This window comes from Gymnoscopelus braueri (genome assembly GCF_963280865.1).
Source record: "Gymnoscopelus braueri genome assembly, chromosome: 2".
NCBI lineage: Eukaryota > Metazoa > Chordata > Actinopteri > Myctophiformes > Myctophidae > Gymnoscopelus > Gymnoscopelus braueri.
In genome coordinates this window covers 31,309,426-31,322,124 of record NC_137604.1, presented here as the reverse complement: position 1 = coordinate 31,322,124, position 12,699 = coordinate 31,309,426, and the positions used below count along the sequence as shown (strand labels likewise).

General features: G+C 40.9%; 2 protein-coding genes across 6 annotated transcripts in view; one reads left to right on the top strand and one right to left on the bottom strand.

Moving 5' to 3' along the window:
- Positions 1-6,000, bottom strand: part of LOC308096781 (E3 SUMO-protein ligase ZBED1-like) — a 26,151-nt gene extending 20,151 nt beyond the window's left edge. Inside the window, exons 1-3 of one of the 2 annotated variants that reach the window (XM_080444238.1) lie at positions 5,545-6,000; positions 2,090-2,292; positions 1,791-1,959 (exon numbers count right to left, since the gene is read on the bottom strand). In XM_080444238.1, coding sequence (XP_080300364.1) covers positions 1,791-1,959; positions 2,090-2,292; positions 5,545-5,983 — 811 coding nt within the window. In that variant the 5' untranslated portion in view covers positions 5,984-6,000. Of the gene's footprint in view, positions 1-1,790; positions 1,960-2,089; positions 2,293-4,806; positions 5,101-5,544 lie in introns of those variants that run through there. The other variant, XM_080444239.1, reaches the window with a different exon arrangement.
- Positions 1-12,699, top strand: part of LOC308096993 (nocturnin-like) — a 17,228-nt gene extending 4,529 nt beyond the window's left edge. The window contains exons 1-5 of one of the 4 annotated variants that reach the window (XM_080444534.1): positions 6,849-6,972; positions 9,412-9,506; positions 10,255-10,429; positions 10,631-10,962; positions 11,202-12,699. In XM_080444534.1, coding sequence (XP_080300660.1) covers positions 6,960-6,972; positions 9,412-9,506; positions 10,255-10,429; positions 10,631-10,962; positions 11,202-11,708 — 1,122 coding nt within the window. In that variant the 5' untranslated portion in view covers positions 6,849-6,959 and the 3' untranslated portion in view covers positions 11,709-12,699. Of the gene's footprint in view, positions 1-6,848; positions 6,973-9,411; positions 9,573-10,254; positions 10,430-10,630; positions 10,963-11,201 lie in introns of those variants that run through there. The other 3 variants (XM_080444532.1, XM_080444535.1, XM_080444533.1) reach the window with 3 other exon arrangements.

Below are 12,699 nucleotides of genomic sequence, written 5' to 3'. Positions count from 1 at the left end.
TCGGCCCATAGGGAGCGAGTAAGAGAAATCAGAAAATGATCGGGCCAATCAGTGACAGCGTTTCAACTGCTGTCAGTGCAACAGTGAGATCATTTTCTGATTTCTCATACTCGCTCCCTATGGGCCGAAGTCCAGACTGATACCGGGGAGGAACGTGAGAGTGAATCCACGTTATCAGTCTGGCCAATACCAGGCTAGTCTGTTCCAGCCTTATATGACTGTTACAGATACAGTACAGTACATCATGCTCATGTGAGAGATGTCTAAAGCATGTGAGACGAGGCATTTGGGAAATTTGGGTTATGTAGATAAAAAAGTATTTGGGACGAACACAAATCCTCACTGGGACACAAGGATTTATTTTATCTTATTTTATATACAACTTGGAAAAAGTCAACTGAGCCATTTGTCAGTGAGTATATTACTGTCACTGGCAAAATGCGGTAATTTGTCTCTGAAATGCCAACTTGTGAAAGTTGCAATGTAGTTGATAATCTGTGCATGCTAAAAAATAATGATTGTAAAAGAATCTCTAAATCTCTTAGTTACACCAACATTGTTCTTGTGAAGTAGTAGCATTCTAGTAGTAGCATAGCGTTCTTGTGAAGTAGTAACATTACTACAAACTGGCAACTTCATTGTCTAATTGTCAATATAAATTGCTTCACAAGAACTATGTTGGTATGTGTTGAGTTGAAGTCCATGTTTGGGCAAAACCGATGTCATATTGATGATGCAATGCCAGTTTGCTGGCACTGCAGTGTAGTTCGCTGTGATTGGTCTTCTTTTCTTGGGGGACATACATACATGAGCTGTTCTAGACAGCTGAACCCTTCACAGTGCCATGCCAGCTCTAAAAATATATTTTTCAGCTAATCTCTTGGTTACGCCAACATATTAATTATGAAGGGGTTTTGTTCATAGAATAAAACATGTTACTGAAATCTTACGTAAATGATACAAGGTCGAGAATGGGGAGATTGACAGAACAAAATAAAATAAAACGCAAATCGACACCAGCCCGTTCCACATTGCACTTATAGACCAATTATTTGTATTACAAACATTGAGACTGCATGGGTGCAGAATGGTTGCATGTAAACGATTCCCAAACCTGTTGTTTTGAGGAGCGTTCGTTTCAGTTCACTCAACGTCCTGTGTGTATGAGGCTCGTGAGGTGATCCAGAGTGAGTGCCCGCACGGATGAGAGCTACCTCTGTGCATGGGTTTTGAGGACAACTGGTTTGGGAATCACTTACACACAAAAGTCAACCGAGGAGTATACATTTTAAAGGACGGGTCACAGAATACATTCTAAGGGCACTGTCACACCACACTTTTATTTTACCTATGGGGCGAATCTGCCAATGCTTTGTCAATGCAAATGCTTGGATTCATGGTCTTGCGCATCTTTCTTGCGAATCCACACATTTGCATTGACAAAGCATTGGCAGATTCCGCCCCATAGGTAAAATAAAAGTGCGGTGTGACCGTGCCCCAAGTGTTTTTTCCTCCGCAATGGGAGGAAAACTACAACCCAAGATTTGAATGAAGTCATTCTTTACACATGAGTGCTGTGACTTGTTTCCCATTGCATCTTATGAGCGGTTGAGTTCTTTTGCAACCTGCTTGCATGCACATGCCTGCGTGATATCAGTGTGACATGGTCTGGAGTGGACATTGCCAGTGGAGTTACGGCTTTCAGTGCAAGTGGGAAATAAGCTTTACTTTAAGTGATACAAAACACATTAAATACAAGGCAGTTTCCACAAATAGAATAATCGTCCTACCTTGAATTACAATGTCAAAGAGATCCTGGATTCTTCTCAGGCACGCAGCTGACGTCTTTGTCAGCTGGCACCTAGGTGACAGAAGCTCTGACACCCAGCTACCGGGCTTCTTTCCAGGCCTTGAGATCAGAAGAATAGCCCTTACTCCAAGGGCCTGCAATTTTTCAAGCTAAAAAATATATTAAATAACACAATCAATTATCAATAGAATACCTCATTTTGAAATTCATTACAACTTCAAAGATTTTAAAAACTACTAGAAACCAAAACTATATTTGCAAATCAAATCAATCACATACTAAGAGAAACGCTTCATCTGTGATCTGAGCGGGGGTTTGGTGGGTCTTGGCCCGGTCCTTGTACTTCGAAAAAAGTGCAAAATTCTCCTTCTGTTTACACAGCTGTTCTGGTTTTCCTGGCTTCTCCGTCACTTTACATAACTGTTCTGGTTGTCCTGGTGTCTCCGTGGCTTTACAAGGCTGTTCTGGTTGTCCTGGCATTTCTATCAAAGAGAGAGGGGGGGTCAGACTTTTTAAATGGGCAATTTCATTGCTTTCATAATGCTTGCAACAGGGATGTGTGCCCACTGCTGCTCAGTAATTAATTGAATTGACAGTTAAATGACGATGTCCTTCTTCATCTAGGTGACATCACTCACAAAAAAAGTTAAGTAAACACATGAAATACAGCCAAAATATTGACTATTATAAAGAAATGTAATCTATTACATTTCTGCCACTTGTATGCCAATAACAAAGCAGTTACCTTGGATCATTTATTTTATACTGACATGTACTTGTTGTATATGTTGTCAGACTCGATAAAGAAATCTATGACGGTGATGTCATAGATTAAACACCTAGACGAGATTCAGTCTGGACGAGATTCACGTTTGTATTTGATGTGATTTATCATCGTTCCAGTAAAATTCTTATATGTCAATTTCACTGGACAGATCTACATGCAACTTTCCCATCTTCTTCCGAAAGTACTCCCAAACTTTGCTCGTTCTTTGAATTGACATCATGTCTGTAGCTACATTCGCTGCACAATGCCAGGGTGCTGCTCACAAGTGTGTTGACACAGGCTTAAATATGTCTTCTCACAAAAATAGCGTTTTTGTTGTAAGCAAGTAAGTAACAACAATCTCTGAAACGCCTACTTGAGAAATAACGCAACGCATCACATGCTGCGTGCTGTGGAGGCAGGCATGATGTCTACATGATGGAAATCATTAAACCCTTTGTTGCAAAACAGACAGTAACAACATGTGTTGTAATCATTCTGCAATAAAAGTACCACAAAATACGCTGGTTTTAGAATGTATTGAGTCACAGGAAAATTACATATCCTCGTATTATAAAGCTGTGTGTGTGTGTGTGTGTGTGTGTGTGTGTGTGTGTGTGTGTGTGTGTGTGTGTGTGTGTGAGACACAGAGTAGGGTGTTATTTTCTGTCTATTTGTGCTCTTGCTCATTGTGTTCTCACTGGATACAGGGTAGGTAGGCACTAGGGGCATCTGGGCACCTCGATGTAAAATTGGCTATTTTGTCCAAACTGTTAATAAAAATAAATACATAAATACATGATGTGAGCATGCACAGTACATCATTATAATACTTAATTTTATCCTTCTTAACTTCTTGTTTATGCCCCAAAATACAGGTTTTGTAGCAATTTGTGGCACTTGTAGAATTAGACCTTAATTGTCGAATCTTTAAGCATGTATAATTTAGACCATTTTTCAAATATTTTATTTTTTAACATTTTGGACAAAATAGCCACATTGAGGTGCCCAGATGTCCCTAGTGCCCACCTATCCTATATCCCACTACTCACTGTCTGCTGCTCAAGCGAGTTTTACATGGAAGCATGTCAAACCATCACAGTGTCTGATTATCGAATTCTAATAACTTATATTATATTTTGCACGAGGAGCTGAAATAAACTTTGTGGTAATAATGAGGATACTAATGTATCCTTTGCTGCGTAGCACAGTGTTTTAAGCCTTTACCTGAGGACGAACAGACAGGTTGATCAATGGAAACCTTAGGATGTAACTTGGCCAGATGGTTCATCATAGGAGTTGTAGTCCCGTCCCTCCTCGACACCTCCTTGCCGCAAATGTTGCATTTAGACTTTAGTTCGCCGTTTTTAGTATAATGCGCCCACACTTTAGAACGTTTCGGATATTCGCGTCTGTGGTATTTTGTCATGTTGAACAAAAAATTAATAAATCAAAATGAGCGGCTCGCGCGCGGTCAGGACCAGCCTATAACTCTATGGGACAACAAGCCCATACGCCCCCAGAACCGCGGGGAATGGTTGGTTCCGGTTGGCGACACATTGTTTTTGTTCCCCCCATAATGCAAATCAATTCGTTTGGGCTCTAGTCGCGCTACGAGTTAGAATAGAAAATGGACATACCAAACGATTATTGTACCAAACGATACGAAACGATTATACCAAACTAAACAAGTTTTAAACAACTAGGGGAATCATTTTGGAGGTGCACGGCACCAGTGGTTCCGGTTATTGGTTTCGGCCACCTGATGACGTAAAGTTATTTCCGCTCTGACCGGATCAGAGCCATAGAATTGATCAGAACTCCTAAAATGGTATTGATCCCTGGCTACTGAGCATTGAGCAACTTTAATTGAAATAGATAGCTGGAGGCGGGGCAGTCCGCCCTCTAGATATTATAACTCTATGGGCCCATGGAGAGGCCGGGGCGACAGACACACGCATGTATGTTTGTGCGTGGCATCAAACTTTACGTGTGCGCGCCGTGCTCTTTGTGTCCCTGGGATGAACGACAAGGCTGCAGTGTTGCTTGCTTCTAAATGTTTTAATTATTATCTAAGCGGTGGTTCTCAAATATTGTCATGAAAAAGTTTTGTACCAGGGAGCATTTGTGTAGAGATGGTCCGATCGTTTTTTTTGAACCAGTGACCGATCCGATCATGTGGAGCAATATTCATTCACTCATGCATGTATTCATTAATTTATATATTTACCTTGTACCTTTCTCGTGATCCCCTTAGCCTTCTCAACGTGAGGGTTAAAGGACTGGGTGCTCTCTATAGTTCTTTGCACCAGCAGCGCCCGTGTTGACGTTTTCTCTGCCTTTCTTTTTTCTGTTTCTGCGGTCTGTTTAAGGTAATTGCCATGTTCCTCTCTGTGATCCTTCTTTAAGTGCCGAATTAAATTTGTCGTGTTGAAACCATTTGGCTTGTTTCCCCCACGAGGTACTTCACCCTCGCATATTTTGCAGACAGCGTGTGTCGCATGGGTCTCACAAACTGTAAAGAAGTTCCACACCGCGGACATTTTCAAACTTGCTTGCGTCACGTGCAGCAGCGCAGCGAGATCATAACAAACACTTCTTCATTCTTTTAAGGCGGCTGGTATTCAGCCAGCGTTTCACCGCCACCTTCCGATCCGGAGTGGTATCAAACCCTTGACTTGGTGAATTTACCTTTTGATCGGAATGACCGAATTATTTTCATCGATCGGACCATCGAGAATGTTTCAAAAATAGTTCACATTTTATGGCAAGAGTTTTTGAAAATAGCATATGCAATCTACAAGCTCATCGTTGTGAGCTTGTAAATTTCACCAGCTATTTTCAAATGTTGTTTAAAAGTGCTCATGTGGCCTATATATTTGCTTCTTTTGGGCTTGTTTTCATAGTCGACCTGGTTGCTTAATTTCTCTCACAAAAATATGGCACTTGAAGTCTGGTATATACAAACCTTCAGAGTTGGAGGGTGATTGATCCAACACTGGTGCGAACACCTCATCAATAACAGTGTCATCCTCCTCCGTTTCCATCCCAGCCAACGGCGTCTCTCCAATTATCTGACCAACACGTTCAACCACCGGGTGCAGGTTCATGACCACATGCTGAACCCCCGACATGCTCCTCCTGTAGGCTCGGATTCTCCTCTTTGCGTCCATTTTGATGTCTGTCCATTTCTTTTTCACCTGCCCGACCAGGCGTTGGACACCTGGCGGTTCCGACGCTGCGTTGACCTTAGCGGTTATTTCCTGCCAGGCTTGGGTCTTCTCCCACATGGACACTCCTTCACTCAAACGGCTGAACACAATGTGTTTTTTGGATTCCACTTCCACCAACAAAACCTTAATCTCGGCGTCGGAAAAGTTTTTATCCTTTTTCTTTTTCGGTGCCATGTTGTTGTTTACACATATGTCAAAATAGCCTCGCGTGGCCAGACGATATCACACTGCTGCCTAGAGCAAAATGCAATGCAATTTTGCAATGGCAGATTCGTCTGGAACCAGGCTAACGTCAAGCGCCTTCACTTTCGAACTACAACCTAAACAGCGCACGCTGTGATTATCGTCGCTTGCAGCTGGGAGTTGTAGTTTTCCACAGGTAAACTTGGCTACTATGCGGAAAGTCTGGTGAGGCTGATTTATAACTTCATGCAAGAAATCAGCAGTGGTGGAAGAAGTACTCACATTTTGTACTTAAGTAAAAGTACCACCAACCACAATGTAGAAATACTCTTTTACAAATGAAAGTCCGGTATTCAAAATGTAAAGTACAAAAAGTATTCACTTTAAAATATACTTAAGTACTGAAAGTAAAAGTACTAATTTTGCAGACTGTCCCATTTCACAAATTTCCAAATGTATAAAAATGCTTTGAAAACAGCAGCTATGCATAGGGCTGAAGTGGTTAATGCATGTTTTGTAATAATAATGCAAATATACAAAGTAACTAGTAACTAAGTTTTCAAATAATTATAGTGGAGTAATTAAAAGGTACAATATTTGCCTCTGAGATGTAGTGGAGTAGAAGTAAAAGTATTGAAAAATGGAAACACTCCTGTTAAGTAAAACATTCCTCACTTACGTACAGCACTTAAAGTACGTTTACAGTACGTAAATATACGTAGTAGTTACTTAATACACCACTGGAAATCAGAACATCATGTACCCTATTTGGTCTGATGACATGGACTGGTTACTAATCCCCGCCCACTATGAGGTAACACATATCTGCCATTTGCCTGTGGCTTTACTACTGTAGCAGTTACAGAGCACAACCTCTCCCGAGTCCGACAGAGCAACAAGTGTAGTGTTACATACAAGTTTAGTAAACTATAACCACCAATTACAGTAGCTTTGAGAGTGGACAGAGATGGAGACGATCGGTAAGATAATGATTCTTTATTTTTCATCCCACATGATTATTATGCTACTTTTCTGTCAGTTAAAATACTCATATCTCCACAAACTCGCATGAATTAGGCTAAATCATAAAACGAAAGTTATTGCCACCTTGACAAACATGAAGGCTTCGAAACTTACTCGGAACATAACTTGCAATACTTACTTTACAAAATACAAATGCTTCAAATTTGACCTATTATTGCACTAAGTTCTGATTTGTTTGACCTATACTGTATTTTGAGGCATGACCTCGTTTCTCATATAGACAGAAGCATACACAGTGATACACATATCGCCATATCCAGTGATCGTAGCCATATATTTTATGGATCTAGACCAGGGGTCTTCAACGTTTTTCAGGCCAAGGACCCCTTAGCTGAGAGAGAGATGAAGCAGGGACCCCCACTACATATTGTATAAAACTGTGTTGCAGATTCAGCTTTTTCATAGATTTCATAGATGGCTTCATAGACTTGTTTTACAGCACTATATCAATGTTGTACAAATTAAAGTGTTTGTTTGTTTTTTATACATCTCTATTAATTCATGTTAATGTGTTATTATCAGACATTTAATCAAAGCCTCAATATTAAACTTGACCGTTGGCTCTGTACTTGGTTAGCTTTTTTCCATCTACACCAAACCTCTTTGCCAAAAATAGCCGATCTACAAGCTCACAACGCCTCGCATTATTTGGTGTTAAACATGGTGTTGAATGTATTTTCTATGTGAGCAGCCACAAAGTAAAATTGCTAAATTCTTGGTCAATAAACATGATTCATAGAATACACAGGACCTTAATGGAAACAAACCCAGAGGGCTTATCTAGGTCATCCTTTTAGCATTCTTTTGTATAAATCTGTGCCACCATGCCTTGTTTTTGCAAACTGTTAATAAATTATCTAATTATCTGAATCCAGGAAAGCATAATTTACATAATATTATCAAGCTTCAACTACTACTAGGCTGAACAAAGATAAAGACTATCTTTGTTCTACAAGTCAGGCCAGACAAGATTATTTTACAGATAATTTTTTGCTTAATAGTGCTAAAATACATTGGCAAGCAGAGGACCTTTATATTTGTAAAGACAGAAGTCCTGTGCGCTTCAGCCAACAGAAGGTAGAAAGGTCCGTCAGTGCTCAACAGGGACAACTTGCATCGGAGAAAAGAATAATACCTGGGCACTTCAGGAGAGACTACCCAAATAAAATATACTGGAGCACTCGACTGGTCTGCACGTGTTTTATTGCTTTGCAGGGGTGGGTGACCTCTTTGTATTTGTTTTTGTTTGCCCAACAGTTCAAACAATGATGCCCTGCATAGATAGTGTGATTTATCAATGATACCCTGCATTGATAGTGTGACTTATCAGTGTTTTCTGCTTGTTGTGTATACAAAAGAAAAATACGTAATATATGAAAATAGAAATTAAGAGTGGTGTAAAAAAGACACATTTTTGGGAGAGACTAAATGCATCCACTGGGCATTCAAGGGCTACCCTAGATCCTTACTTACTATTAACTTAACCAACTCAAACTACCATTAACCATATTAACAGTGCCGAACGTTATTGCATGCCCAACGGTTGCATCAACATTTTATTTTAGGTAACGTAATGTGACATAACAGACTATGAGAGGGACTGGAAAATGTAGTTCTTTGTCAAAGGGCACCACCTATCTGTCAACATAGTGACATAGTCAATATGAAGGTTTGCTGTTGTGGTCCACCACATAGTGCTTTTCAAGATGCACAAAGTTGAGCCCATAAACGGAACATACATTCTGTAATCAAATTAGGCTTGGGATGTGGCAGACAATTGTCTCTGGATTCTATCACATGGACTGATTTTCTCTTTTCCAACCCAACCTCCCTCTACGTGTTCCCCTTCCATTCCTTGCTCCGCATTACCTCACTTCTATATTATAGAATTTATTCTTGCTAAAATCATGTGTCGCATTATCTCGACATTGTGATAAAGTTTGAGCCAGACTAAGAATAGGTGTTACCTTTCTTAATTATATTTGCATTCTATACTGTCTGCCGAGGGGCTTTCAACATGCCATTGTTGTCTCTGCATATAGTTATCTACCTATCTCACAGTCTTCATTGACACCCAACTCTCTTGCTAGAGCCGTAGAGATTGAAATGAGACCTTTTGTTGGCCATCAAACAGATGGTCCCATTGTAACAGGAGTGTGATTTGGGCTGGGGGGCTGGCTTTTTGGTCATGTCACAGCTTTCACTCCGCATAAGAATGTAATCTCATGTATTGTTCTGGAGACTCTATCATCTTGCATGCTGGAAGGATGATGTGTCTCTAGGAATCCCTATCAAATTAAATGAATGTCATGAATGTCTCATCACACATCTTGTCCTCACCTATAGTTTACCACCCTCTCTGTATCCTTCTGCAGTGTATCCAATGGGTGGACTGTTTGGTACTCTGACCCCGACCGACCCAGATCATGACCAACACCTAGATGCAGATCTGGAACCAGCGTTCTTTCAGGTTAATACTCATTTGCAAAAAGTCTCTCACCACCCTTCAGATTACTCGGCACAAAAAAAAGTACATGTAACACATCACCAATCCTTACCTCACTTTTAGGATTTTATTGATTATACATTCTAAATCACTAATCGGTCTGGCTCCTAGAGCTACTTATCTGACATTTTCCTCAAGTCTGTTATGTTCTGGCCTCTACGATCCTTAGACGCTGCTGTTTGATTGTTCTAAACTACAACAATTAAACAGTTGCATCCGAGGACTTCAGAATCTAAAATCTGACCTTGCCTTTGCTGTCAGAATCTCTAGCTTTTGGAAAAACCAACCTGAGGAGATAAGGTTAGGTAGTGCATTTCTGCTTTTAATAATCTTAAAACCTTTTTTTCATACTTTCTTAAACTACCCTTTAGTAATGTACATTAAATATTTTACCGTGCCTATGTTTTACTGTCTTCGTTTTGGTTTTTATTGGTCTGAAATTAATATTGCTGCTTGTTTCATAATGCTCTATTTGAAATTATGTGCAAGACCGGTTCTGTATAAATGAATTATTTCCGCTTGCCGATTAGATATGTCCAGTATGTGAAATGCTGAACAATAAACTTTTCTTTTTTTTAACTAGACGTTTATTTTTACCTGCTTTCTTCTCTCAATTGCACATCTGATTGTTTTGACGTTATAATGCACCACCACCTGGCTGACACAAGGGTATATGTGCTTATTAGTAAATCACAGTATTGCTCCCTTGCAGGAGCGTCAGGGGACGTCACTGTGCCCCCCAGACCCATTGAACCTGCTCCGAGAATGCAAGGAGGCCCTGAGGGAAAGACCACCTCGCTTCCTGAGGAACTTTATCCATTGTGGCGACAGAGATGTTGCACCCGGCAGCTCCATTAGGGTGATGCAATGGAACATTCTGGCCCAAGGTAGACCATTTACTGCTTAGCTCTGTTAAAGCATGTATGCATATATAGTGTGTGTGTTCCTGTATGTACAGTATAAGAGCAGTTAAGGTTTAAGTGTCTTGTTCAGGGACACAGTGGCGAACTGGGGAACTTCTGATTCCCAGACGCTCTACCGAGCACAATATAACTTCCTTGTCACTCCCTGTATCTCCTCTCCTTCAGCACTGGGCGAGGGGTTGGACAGCTTTGTCTGTTGTCCTCTGGAAGCTCTTCGTTGGTCGCAGAGGAAATATCTCATCTTAGAGGAGATCCTCACCTACCGACCTCATATCCTGTGTCTGCAGGAAGTGGATCATTACTATGACACCTTCCAGCCAATCCTGGCTGGCCTGGGCTACCGTGGCATATTCTGCCCTAAGCCCTGGTCACTGTGTTTGTCTGTTGACGGCAACAATGGTCCGGATGGCTGCGCACTATTCTTTGACCAATCGCGCTTTGAGCTGCTGGATAACGTGAACATACGTCTCTCTGCAATGCAGATTCCAACCAATCAGGTGTGTGTAATATGCTTAAGGCCTAAATATAATGGTTAAATACATGGTGTATTTGCAAATGCTTTTGTTTGTAAATGTTTTTGTTTGGTGAGAGGTCTTATCACAGATTCCATCTCAAGTCTGTTTCTAATTTCAGCCCACCGTAGTTGCTTTTGTCCCACCACTGTTGAAATTCACACAGAAATAAAAAGCCATTCCTGGCGCTTCTAACTTTTAAGACCCTTCTTCCTGGTTCACAGGTTGCTGTGGTGACGATGCTAAGGTGCCGACTCACTGGGAGAAGTGTGTGTGTGGCGGTGACCCACCTGAAGGCCCGTAGTGGCTGGGAGCAGATGCGCAGCGCCCAGGGTTCCGACCTCCTGCGACAACTCCAGAACCTAATTCGGAAAAAGTGCGGTGGATCTACAGACACTCCTCTGCTCATTTGTGGCGATTTAAATGCCACCCCAACTGAGGAGGTTTACCAAAATTTTGCTTGGTCCCCTCTTGGTTTGGACTCGGCCTATAAGAAACTCAGCCCAGACGGTTTGACCGAACCAGAGTACACAACATGGAAGATCAGGCCTACGGGCGAGTGCTGTAGCACACTGGACTATATCTGGTACACTTCGCAAAAGTTGAGTGTGGAAGCAGTTTTGAACATGCCCTCAGGAGAACAGATTGGACCAAACAGGCTTCCGTCCTACAACTATCCATCCGATCACCTCTCTCTAGTGTGCGACTTTCGCTTTAAGGAGAAAGAATGAAAAGTAATGCTTAGTTTATACTCTGTCACGTGATGTCAGTGACACTTGCTGAAAAGAACCAATCTACAATCTAGCATTGTGAGATTGTATATCTGCTATTTTTGGCAAGCAACCTTCATAAGATAGAGTATCCTATAAATTAAGCATAAGGCAGAGCACATACTGTACAAGAGTGGGGCTGCCAGATCTCTCTGGGTTATGTTGAGACAGGAAGAAATCCACGTCCAAGATTAGTGAAAGACAGGAGGATGACAAGCTGTCCAAGGACTAGCAGGACCACTACACTGATACAACTTAATCCTACCTCCCATTTTTGGCATTGTGTATACAGTATGAACAGACAGTATGGCACTACATTTGACCTGTGATAGTGATTATTTGCAGCTTTTAATGTGTACATAATTCTGTACAATGTAACATCCAGATCCAGTGTACAAACAAATACCACACTTGGTTCACTATGTTGAGGATTCTTGTATGAATACGTTCATCATTATAATTCTTTGGTTTAAGATTTTTCATTGACATTTCTTTTTATGATTTTTCATTCCTGAAAGTTTTGACTTGATTGAAGTTCAAACTTTTATCATTTACATTGTATTTACATACAATAATTGAAGTCATGAAATTTAAATGCCATTACCCTCCACTTCTAAATGTTTTAGAACGTTTTGCCTACAATTTCACAGAATTGTTTTGATGCAGGGTTTGTGGGATTTATTGAGAACATGAAATTGTGAGCTTGCAGATTACGATCTAGAATTCTCAGAGGGAAGAACAGTAAGTTCTTAGGTCTGCAACATGTTTGCACAGCTGTGAACTTGCCATAAATGTCTGGGAATCCCTCCTGGCAAAGAACCCCCACAACCAGCAGTGGACAGGACAGAGTGTTCAGAATCTTGTGCTCATACACCATAGTGTAAACAAAGCACAGTGTAAAAGTTAAGCAGTGATTGCTGTTTAGTGCTTCTTTTGATGAAACTGTATTGAA